At 34.4% G+C, this 11,558-nt stretch overlaps 1 protein-coding gene across 2 annotated transcripts; it reads left to right on the forward strand.

Moving 5' to 3' along the window:
* Window positions 1-2,132: 2,132 nt before the first annotated feature.
* LOC106066502 (putative 2'-deoxynucleoside 5'-phosphate N-hydrolase 1) lies at window positions 2,133-8,396 on the forward strand. Of its 2 annotated transcripts, none has more exons than XM_013225558.2 (5): window positions 2,133-2,289; window positions 4,534-4,687; window positions 5,230-5,292; window positions 6,065-6,175; window positions 7,731-8,396. In XM_013225558.2, exons 2-5 carry the CDS (start codon window positions 4,537-4,539, stop codon window positions 7,850-7,852), a joined length of 447 nt encoding a protein of 148 aa, XP_013081012.2. In that variant the 5' UTR covers window positions 2,133-2,289; window positions 4,534-4,536; the 3' UTR covers window positions 7,853-8,396. The 2 variants fall into 2 exon arrangements, with proteins under 2 accessions (XP_013081012.2, XP_055869253.1); XM_056013278.1 differs by lacking the exon at window positions 2,133-2,289 and adding an exon at window positions 2,554-2,693.
* The last annotated feature ends 3,162 nt before the right edge of the window (window positions 8,397-11,558 follow it).

The following is an 11,558-nucleotide window of genomic DNA, read 5'->3' on the forward strand; positions in this document are numbered from 1 at the left end:
CATTAATAATAAAAGTTAAAATACAGAAAGAAAAGTAATAATTTTTTCCTCACATTGAAAAAGGTGCTAGTACGCCGTACCAACAGCAACAGTTTGCCTCTAAAAGAGACAAATGGAGAGCTCTCGCGATTGCCGCGGGTCACACATTTTGAGGCCCAGATTTGTAGAAAACAGGCACAGAAGACGAAAGGAAACTTAAACAGACCCCCCTGACGAACAACGACTTTGTCTGCATTAGATGTGGAAAAATATTTAGGTCGAAATTGGGTTTGCATAGCCATGAGAAATAGTGTACTCATCCTTAGTATTCCTAATCGAAGTTATTGCTATTTACTGCGTGCAATCCCATCAAGATATACAAACTGTCATTAGCGAAGTTCAAGCGTATGGAGATCTACACAAATCACAATATTGTCACATATTTATACAGAAGTTTTCGCAGCACTTTTATATAGCTCTTCAAACTGACTGCTCTATAGAAAGAATCTAAGGCTCCGTGAAAGTTTCCACCTAAGATACCTGCAATACGCTGTCAAGACTACTTTACTGAAAAATAAGTTCTGCTGGCCACTAGTGGAGACAGTGTGTAGAACTTATTGTTGAACAGCTGCGCTAGGTAGAACACTTAGGCTAAGTCGTTTGAGGGATGACTCTATGCCAAAGACGATCATACCAGGCGATCTTACAGGAGGTGACTGACTTAGGCTTCAGTTCGCCACCATTGGCATTGACTATAGAGGAAAACAGCTGGAAACTAATGGCTTCTAAAAAGGACAAAGTTTGCATGAAACACATTTGATACCCTAAGGAAAGCTACCACAAAGTTTTCTCAAAGTGGGAGACTTCTGTCCAAAAGCCAAGAAATGAATCCTACAAAATTTATTTGTTTCTTTCTCTGTGGGACTACATCAGCGCTACCCGTCGACTGGGGAATGTGAACAAGTTCAAGACATATTTGTGTTCTAGTCACTAAGGGGAGTTCTTAGTGTGTCGAGCGTTTCTGATTGTGTGTGTGTATGTGCCCGTGTGCATGTGTGTGTGTGTGGATTTACATGTTCTTGCACATTTCCTAATAGGATCAACAAAGAAGTCTTAATCCTTTGTTTACAATTGGGATTTGTCAATATGATATAGTATTACTGTCAACTTAATAATAGTTTAGGTCAGCGTTTCTCAACCATAAGCCCGACGTGCTGTCAAGAGCACAGGGTGCGTGAATGTGCGGTCATTTATTTTTCAAGGGAAAAACTGTTGAAGTTGTTCAAACATTAAAATGCATAAATTTCATATTTCAAATATTTCATTTTCTAAATAAAACCTTTTACATTGTTTTTGCGAGAAGCGTCTGCAACAAGATATCGATCGTATATAAAACGTTAATTTAAGAAAGCAGCTGAATACGTTGCTGCTGACGCGACGCGATTCTATTCGTCTTTCTCACGTCAAAACTGTTGATATCGAATTTCTCTTGTTGAAGCTAGCTAGGCCATCGCTCTTTAAAAATCATATGTGTTAAAAAAAGGCCTACTACAAGACGAATAAATACCAAGATTTTTAGCCATAGGTCTATCAGATATGTTGGTAGACTCGTCAGCGGCAATAGAAAAAAAAATCGAAATCTGCTTAGCTTTGAACGGAGATATTTACCCATATATCTTTTAATCGCATTGTAATTATCTTGATAAAGGTTAACAGCTTCAACGGTATTTTTCTTTTCAGGATTCATTTCTTACATTACTGCTAGCAGCACTTTTTTTACGCATTCGCCGTCGGAAAATGGCTTCATTGCTTTGTAGATAGTCTCACAGCCAGCTCATTTTCTTGACATAGACTATAGAGGAAAACAGCTCTTTTCGATAAATATTCTCATCAATCCTCCACTTTAGGTGTAACCTAGCAATTAAGAATGCATCCTTATTTATTTATGTGATTAGTTTCATAAAGCTGTTAAATGTTTCGTTCTTTATAAAACAAATATGTTGTTTTTTATCGACACCAGTCCATGAAAAGAACAAAATTGAGAGCCTAACGTAGGGAAAGATATTTTTTTCAAACTTTTTTTCTCTCCTGGTGGAGAGTGGATTTTTTCCACTTTATACCTACGTTTCGGGGGGCCGGATGGAATAATATACGTCTCAGGCTGGTTGTGGCTCGCGGGCCGTATTTTGAGCATTAAATTGTCATCTGTACTGCTAATAACCTAAACTGCTACAAACTGTCACGCATTTAAATCTTGGATAAACATTGTTGCCACTCACAGCTTTTTAGAATAGCATTGAACCTAACTCGGTAATTTAACAAAATCTAGATCTAACTTCAAATCTAGTCTAGATCTAAACCAAGTATGATCTAACGGGATCTGGTTGAGTTTGAGTCACTCGAGTTGAGACACAAATTGAGAGGCTCAATTTCTGAAATCAAATCCTCTAGATTTAGAAATCTATAAATAAATTGCTGCTAATTGCAAAAACTCAATTAAAATTTAAACTACTTAAGTTTAAGTTTATGACTTAACTAGCATACCCTAATTTAAACAAAAGCCCTGGACAGAAACCCTGCTGTTTTGCGTAGTGCATGTATACATGGTACTATACAGCCTTACAGGTCAAGAAATTGTGGTTTCCCAGACCTCTTGAGACAGAGGTTAGCAAGTCTGGGGCAGTCAAAAAGAATATGAGACACACTGTGACTGCGTGAGTCAAAATTTGGACATAGTTATGAGAAATATGAGCTAACAGGACAGGCACTGTGCTATGATAGCTTGCTCAGACCTGGCCACACAAGGAAGTGTGATCAGGGTGCCTCATGCGCCCCAAGACTCCGCTGGCTTTTTGGGACTTGTCCCAGCACTCAAACCACTTTTCCATTTCTATTTTTTTTTATTGTAGCCAGAGCATGATGAAAACCCACACCCTGCTTGATGGGTGGTGTTAGCCCTGTAGATTGAATCTCAAGGAATTTCAGCACTTTTGAGATAGACTAGATCCCTGATGCTTAACATGATGTAACATAATTTAGGAATATTAGAGAAAGATAAAAGGTCAAGATAGAGGGTTAAGAAGCTGGAAGAAAAGACTAATGACCTAAACAAATCATAAAAGTCTATATTCAGGATTATATTATAAGGGATATGGCACTAACTATCTTCAAATAATATGATTCCTTGTATCTTACAGAGCTAAACTGATTGATACATAGTCAATGTACAATTCCATCTTCATTGCATTGACTTTTTATCTATTGTTTTCAGTAACTCTTCCATGGCTAAGTAAAAGGGATTGCTAACAATAGATGTAGATCTGCTCAGTTAAAATTTTCCATTATTTCATTACTGAATGTTCTTGTAGAAAAGTACCAGATGTATGCTCTCTTGACTGTTGTCTAAATGGTCCAGATACAAACCCTGCACCCCCTACCTACATAAATTACAAAACAGAAAGGGATAACAGAGTTACTTCAACTGGAGGTAGTAAAATATACTTATAAACATGGAAACAGATCGGCAGAGTGATATTTGGTGATGATTTGTAATTTTTAGTGTTGACAGGTTTACATTGTGAACTAAATGCTATGAAATATTTTAGCTCACCATCAGCTTTTGATATTTAAAAAATAATTCTCTCCCGAATTTCCAGGCTGCCTCTTATTCACTCCCCCCCCCCCCAAAAAAAATTTTTTTTTTTTTTTTTTTTTTTAACAGCAAATTACTGTGAGGTTTTAAACCCATAATTCTGTGAAGGGCTCAGATAATGAGAATTGTTTTATTGATCAGGTTATGCAATTTAGTTTCCCCTTACTCTAACTTAGGGTGGACATGAAAAGTCAAAATTTTAACCTTATACTACTTATCATTTAACTAGACCAACTTTTCCTTTATTGTTTATGATCATATAAAAATGTGAGGGGGCACAGTGGCTGAGTGGTTAAATGTTTTTGGCTTCCAAACCTGGGGTCCTGGATTCGAATCTCGTGAAGACTGGGATTTTGAATTTCAGGATTTTTGGGGCGCCCCTGAGTCTACCCAACTCTAATGGTTACCTGACTTAAGTTGGGGAAAGTAAAGCGGTTGGTCATTGTGCGGGCCACATAACACACTGCTCATTAATCGTTGGCCAAAGAAACAGATGACCTTAACAACATCTACACTATAGATTGCAAGGTCTGAAAGGGGAACTTTATATAAGGTTGGAGTTTGTTCCAATTGAAAATGAAAAAATGTGTTGGTGGGAATCGTCATAATGAGGCCATTGTTACTGAAGGATGAAAAAATTCTGGTCAAAATAAACATATACCAACAACCTCAACATTGCAAATCAATGTCCAATATATGAGGCTCACTACTTTTCCACATGTCATCCTTTAAATACTATTTACACACTAATACATAGTGGAAGTATTTAAATAAAATATGTTGTTTTTTAATGACAAAAGCCTATTGGTGCACAAATTTAAGCCAATGCAATGTCAGCTGAGCTATTTAAATATATTAAAAAAAGATTGCCCCTAACTAACAATGTTTAACTTTATCCAAAGGTCATGAGTTCAGATTTGAAAATTTACTTTGCTGGCAGTATGAGGGGAGGGAGAAACGACATTGATATTTATTACAAGATCATTGAAAATCTTAAACAATATGGCCAAGTACTGACAGAATTTGTGGGTGATAAAACAGTTGACTGTGAAGTAGGTAAGTCCTCATCTTATGAAGCAGTCAATCTATATATTTATACATATTTATAAATCAATATATTTATGTTTTATTATTTTTGTTATGTTTAATTTAATTTTGTAAATTTAATTTAATTTGTCTCATTTATTTTTTAGCTCATTAAAGTAAAGTTTCCAATTCAGACCTTGGGATCTATAGGGAAGATGATGTAAAGGTCATCTATTTCTGTGGCCCACCGTTAATGAGGCCAGCACTATGACAAACCGCCTTTACTTTTCCCCAACTAATGTCAGGTACCCATTAGAGCTGGGTGGACTCGGAGCGTCCGAAAGATTCCAAAATTTAAAATCTCAGTCTTTAGCAGGATTCGAACCTGGGACCCCCGGGCTCATTATATTTGATTTATTTTTTATAATTTTATTAAATTGTATTTCATTCGATTTTTTTAATTAAATTTTCGCTATTTTTATTTTATTGAATTATTGTATTGATTTCATATAATAATTTTATTTTATTTATTTAATTACTTATTATTAGAATGTAATTTAATGTATTTACAGCTCCTGTTCTTGATGAAATATCTATACATGATAGAGATGTATCTATGTTGGAAAAGTGCAATTGTAAGTTGATTATTATTTACTATGTGAAATATTATTATTAGGGTATTGTTGTTGAAATTATTAAAAAATAAAACAAAGCATAAGTTCACACCCTTAGTAAAATCATTAAATTTAGAGATTCTTCAGGATAGATGACTAAAAGTAAAGTAGCAATTATACATAAAACACTGAACCATAATCTTCAATACAAAAACAAAGCCTGATAAAATATTAGAAAGACACAAAGTTAAAGACACATTTCTTGTTTCATTTGCTAGGATAAATTTCTGCAAACACTCCTTCTTCCTTAGTGCTATTAAAGCATGGAGAAGGTTGCTGAATCAGCCAGGAAAACCAACGACTTGGCAGAGTTTAAGTCATTGATTAACATTCATGACTTGGTTGACATAGGGACAAGCATAGGATTTAATCATCTTCTTTTTCTTTTTTTTTTAAGTAACATCTGTATTTTATAAGACAAGATAAGAATTAAAACTCAAATAATATATTTAAACCATTTTTACCCTATTATTAGGCCTTTTATTCCCCCTATCAGTTCTGCTACTCACTCTCCGCAAATATATTATTGCCTCTGTAAGGAACCTTGAAGTAAGTGGGGCCATACTTCTAAGGGATGTTTGGTCACAGGCTGTGAGTCAAATAAGTTTTTGGTGAAAGCCATGGACTGTGCATTATGGTGATAACACAATCCTTGGTGTCATGAAATTCATCATAGTTCATCATTTTTTCAGAAATATATTTAATAAAGTTCACCATATGTCTTTACTTTTAGGTGTGATTGCAGAAGTGACTCAACCATCTCTAGGGGTTGGCTATGAAATTGGTAGGGCAGTAGCCATGAAGAAACCAGTTTTCTGTTTATACCGTCCACAACAAGGAAAATGTGAGAGACAAAAAGTTTTATTTTCTTTATCTTCTAGTTTAGGCTTTATTAGTCTTAATTTTGGCAGAGTAGTTGATGAATATTTTATACTTTAAAAAAAAATGTTAACAATGAGATGCCTGTAATGTCATACTTCATTTTAAAAGAATTATTTTTCGGTGTTATTTTAAAAGTATTTTAGCAGATACTTCTTTTGGAGAAGTCTGCCTAGAACTCGTTGGTCAGGATAAAGGAGGAGGGTCAGGCATGTGTCCTGAGAGCAGAAGACTGTAATATCCAAAGAATCATGAAGTATAGTGATGAAAGCTTAAAGGATTGTAATGACCATGAATGAAGCAGTGAATCAATGCAGAGGTCAGCTGAGATGATAAAAAACATACCAGTAATGGGCCTTTTTTTCCTTTTTGCTTAACCATGAAAAGCACTAATGACATGAGGTGTTTGTGAGCACAGAATAATTACAGCAACTTTAGAGTTAATAAGCAGAGACAACAGCTAAATCTCTTTCAATGTTATGCTCCCAAAAAAGGATGGTTAGGAGGTAGAAGATAATGGATTATATTAGATTGCAAAGGATCTCTAGAGCACACTCACATGTTACTGTTATTTAAAATATCAATGCAAAAATTAGAAGAGATAACTGTAGGTACATGTGGATCATGGGCACCCAGGCTTTTGGAGAGTTAAATGAAAATGGAAACATTGCTAAATATAAGCTTTAATTAAATAGCTTTGTTATTGGAGGTAGTCGTACAAAAGTATACAAAACACATGGTAGTCCTGAAAACCAAATTGACTGTATTTGTACAATTTAAGTTGATCTGAGCAACTGCAATAGTTACTGTGGTATTGCACGTTTTTTATATCAGGAAGATTTTGACCAAGTCATTTTTGAAATAATTGAGGAATCTGCATAAGCTTTCTTAACTTTTATTGAGGGATGAACCAGACCTATCTTAGGTTTCTTAGTGGAACAGTCTCTGGTATGGAGCTAATCAATTTGGTGAAAGAGGCATTAAAAAGCATGAATCAAACCACTCTGGAATGTACCTTGTCATTATGGTATCCTTAAAAAGATTATCAATATAATCAAAACTGTTACAAAAGTTTACTGTGTAGAGTTTATCCTGTAGATTGCAGAGTTTAGACTGTAGAGTTTAGTCTGTAGACTGTAGAGTTTAGCCTGTAGAATGCAATGTTTGGCATGTAGAGTGTAGAGTTAAGCTTGTAGAATGTAGATTTTATATAGATTGTAGAGTTTAGCCTGTAGATTGTAGAGTTTAGCATGTAGAGTGTTAAGTATAGTCTGTAGAGTGTAAAGTTTAGCATGTAGAATGTAGAGTTTAGCCTGTATAATGATTAATGTTGGATAGCTTATAAAAAAGAAAATATGGAAACCTGTTGTAAGACACCAGACAACTAAAGATCTATCGTCTGCCCATACCACTGCAGAGGTGATGGGCGGTAAGTATGTAAATAAGGTGATAGTTTTACATAAACTTATTATTAAATACATATTTTACTCAACATTAAGAACATATGTTTTATCTTACAGTATTGTCTGCAATGATAAGGGGAGCTGACAACGGAAGCACTTTTAAAGTTACAGACTACAATGATGTTTCAGAGGTTCCAGAACTTCTCAAAAATTACCTCCACTTATTGAACTCCTTATAGTCCACTTATTGATGTCATAGAAACATTCCAGCGTGTTATTTTGAGTCCTTTGTTAAGTTGTCTGTAACTCTTTTGATGGGCATTTACTTATATAACACTAGTGCAAGTACTGAATTATAACAAATTTGATGTAATTATAGTTTATACATAAGCATAAAAAATAAATTTATTTTTTAAAGGAGCACCAAAGTATAAAATGTGTAGTAATAAGAATAAAAAAATTATTTTTGTTATTTAAAAAAAATTAAATTAATGTTAATTGTTTTGTTAAATTAATGTGAAAATTTGTTAGTTTTTTTTTAAAGATTTGCTATTAATAGATAAATTGATGTATATTTTTGTCTTGATAGTTTTTGTATTAATAAATAAATTAAAGTTACTTTTGCTATTCAGCGTGTAACATATGTGACTGCATTTATTTTATGTTTCAGATTGATTAAAAAAAAAAGTTTTTGCAACAAAACAAACTGTTTGTAACAAAAACTTGATTTTGTTTTGTACTAAGTAGATTAGTTAAGTTCTTAATAAATTTTTTATAGCCATATCCATTTTAGTTGAAAATTTTATTGATTATTCTTTGAGACCTGTTCCTACAGCATCATTGTTTTGATTTCTGTACTACAATTGTCACTTATAAACTTTTTAACTATTTTGTTTCTTAACATAGTAAGTAAGTAGCTTCCCTTTCAGACCTTGCGATCTGTAGGGCAGATGATGTAAAGGGAATATGTTTCTGTGGCCCATGATCATTGAGGGTGTCATGTGGCCAGCACTATGACCAACCTCCTTTACTATTCCCCAACTAATGTCATGTACCCATTAGAACTCTGAGGCGTCCTAAAGATCCAAAAATTAAAAATCCCAGTCTTCTTCAGGATTTAAACCTGGGACCTCTCGGTTTAGAAGCCAAGCGCTTTACCGCTCAGCCACCGAGTCTCTCTAATTGTGAATATATCTAGAATAAAAAAAAAAATTGAATAACTTATACTTTGTTACAGTTGATCATGCTAATTTACGTATGGTATATATCCCAAATTAAAATAACTTGATCATCCAATGCACCTAAAATCATTGCCATTGTCTTGACCTTGCTCTGGGTGATAGAATTAGAAATAGAATTAGAATCACTAATTACCATTCAACAGCTATGCTGGGTCGGACACATATTCAGTCTCCCATGTGCTATCCTGCATGGGAGACGATTGAATGCCAAAGGCGATCTTCTTGACAAGCTTAAAGCAGGAGGATGTAACAGATATATATATATATATATCTGTTACATCAGATATGCCCCCCATAACCCATATCATATGCTTATCAGTTATGTAGTAATCATAAATTCCATTTTTTTCTATTTTTTTTCATTGGGTCGCAGTCATAATTTTGGCATTTTCAAGTTTGTTAGCTTTGATAAAGTCTATAGACTCAATTCCCTTGTGATATTAGGTCTGCTAATTAGCTATACTAAATTGTGACTAAAATGTAAAAATAAATATATATATAATAAATAACGGTGTCTTAGAGGTAAACATATTATGTTATGACATAACTCAAGGACCTAATAACAAATTATAAGATTCTAATGTCACTGAAACCTACATAGTCTTCCCCATCTGGTCCAGACAAAACTTTGTTCACTGGCTAAGTTTTCTTTCTGTCTTCTGCACCTGTCTTCAATAATGGCTTTCTTTTGGGTCTCATGTGTGTCCCGCAGTCTTTGTGAGAGTTCTCCAACTGTCTCTTTCAGAGACCATTAGATGCCAGCTACTTTAATTTATGCCAGTGAGGGCAAAATGGCATCTGAGTTGATCTTGATAGTGCTTATCCCATTAACCGCCAAAACTTTATTACTGCATTAAATATAAATTTTCTATTAAATATCAATTTCTATTGGTCAAACTAAGACACTGCAAAAAGAATTTTTGAAAAATTCCATATAGTAACGATTCTGTGAGATGTACACTGGCAGTGTACATAGCAGGAAGTGGCCCCGTGAGGAACATTATATAAAAAAAATAATATTTTTTTCTTACAATCTTTAAGTGAAAACAGATTAGTTATAACATTGAAAAACACACAAATTAAGCATTTTAATGCGTCACTTTTTTGGAAACGTCCACAACACTAAGCAGACAAGCTAACAGAGAAGAGGAATCATAATCTCATGGCAGCTTCTAGAGTACCGTGTACATTGCTCGTGCAAAGGAAGTAGGAATGTCTCTCTAACTCTTTTTTGTCGTCAAAACCGTTAATCACGGGCGTTGCATAAAGACTTTTCAAGGTTAGCAGCAGCAGTATGTCGCAGTAATACAAAGGACTCCCTAGCGAGGCTTGTCTTCTGGCCTTACTAAATTATGGGTAACTGGACACTATAGCTAAAGGAGCAAAGACAACGCAAAATGGATGTGATTAAATTTTAATAGTCGCAAGGAAGGGGATTATCAGTGTTGTATGATAGAGAGGTTGGTGAATGACCAACATCTCATTCGTTGTATCTGGAAGAAGTCATTCTCTCTGGTCGTATCTGAAATTCCCATTCTCACGAGATACTGTTTCAGAACGTACCTTTGTAATCAATCTAATTGTATTTATGATTGCCGCGGAAATTTTGACAAACTATTTCGACCCTACAACATCTAGACATCGCTTTTACATCATTAAATTTAGGGGTAAGTCAAAATGTAATACAAACATGATCCGACTAGGCTCTCACTTTGATTCTTAACATTAAGAAATAAAATCATATCTCCCCTGTGTACTAGAATAATGATGAATCCTCTTTTACATGCTGCTTTCGATACCTTCTTACGAAATGAGTGATACACCCTACGTCACAGACCTATATATTGATAGCCAGGTTGTTAAAATCAGTCTATTTACTTTCTGGGCTGGCAGGGTGTTTAACTATTTTAGTGTAAAGAACATGCTTGACTAGCCATGCCTCGTCTGACCACTGCACATTAAGCAAACACTATTGCATAACGCGTAATGAAAAAAAATGCAGGGTAGTCTTGTAGTATCATCGACTACACACGTACAGTACACTAGGCCTACACTAGGCTTACATGTGTATGTCTAGATGACCAGGTTGTTAAAATCAGTTGGACACAGTCTATTTACTTTATGGTCAAGAGAGGGTGTGGATTAAGATTTCTTTTTCTAGAATTGGTTATCCTAATTAATGCTTTAAGATCCTATATAGGCCTAACTGTCGATTCTTAGATCTCAATAATAAGTCTTAAGACTATAAAAAGGGTCTACTTGATGTTCCTGTAGTAAAAAAAATATTGTTTGCCGTTTGATCAAAACCATTAAATATAATATTGACCTAACTCACTAATCAGACTCCCATATAAACAGAAATTGAACACCACAACGTGGCTCATTAAAAAATTCGGAACAATCTCATTCATAATATTGCATAGAAGCTTTTGGCAAAAAATGTTTAACAACATTTTATTATACTGCTACTTTCAATTGCAAATATTTAATCCCCTGACTTCTACCAGCATCTTACTTTACCTTCTTCAAATGCAGACTGACTAAATAGTTGTTAACTGCATCATATTTTTGATAATCAGTTATTGATATCACATGACCAGAAAACACAGATGTGCGTTTCAACCCTGACCACATGTTGAAAATTTGTACAAATTTTAATTAAACTTTTTAGCTAGTAACTAAAGAAAATTAATTAAACTACGAT

The sequence above is a fragment of the Biomphalaria glabrata genome, chromosome 15 (genome assembly GCF_947242115.1).
Source record: "Biomphalaria glabrata chromosome 15, xgBioGlab47.1, whole genome shotgun sequence".
Classification (NCBI taxonomy): domain Eukaryota; kingdom Metazoa; phylum Mollusca; class Gastropoda; family Planorbidae; genus Biomphalaria; species Biomphalaria glabrata.

Excerpts from the sequence above, each read along its gene's own strand:
- LOC106066502 (XM_013225558.2), top strand. The coding sequence starts at position 4,537 with ATGAGTTCAGATTTGAAAATTTACTTTGCTGGCAGTATGAGGGGAGGG. Across the intron at positions 4,688-5,229 it reads AACAGTTGACTGTGAAGTAG|CTCCTGTTCTTGATGAAATA; the intron begins GTAAGTCCTCAT and ends ATGTATTTACAG. Across the intron at positions 5,293-6,064 it reads TATGTTGGAAAAGTGCAATT|GTGTGATTGCAGAAGTGACT; the intron begins GTAAGTTGATTA and ends CTTTACTTTTAG.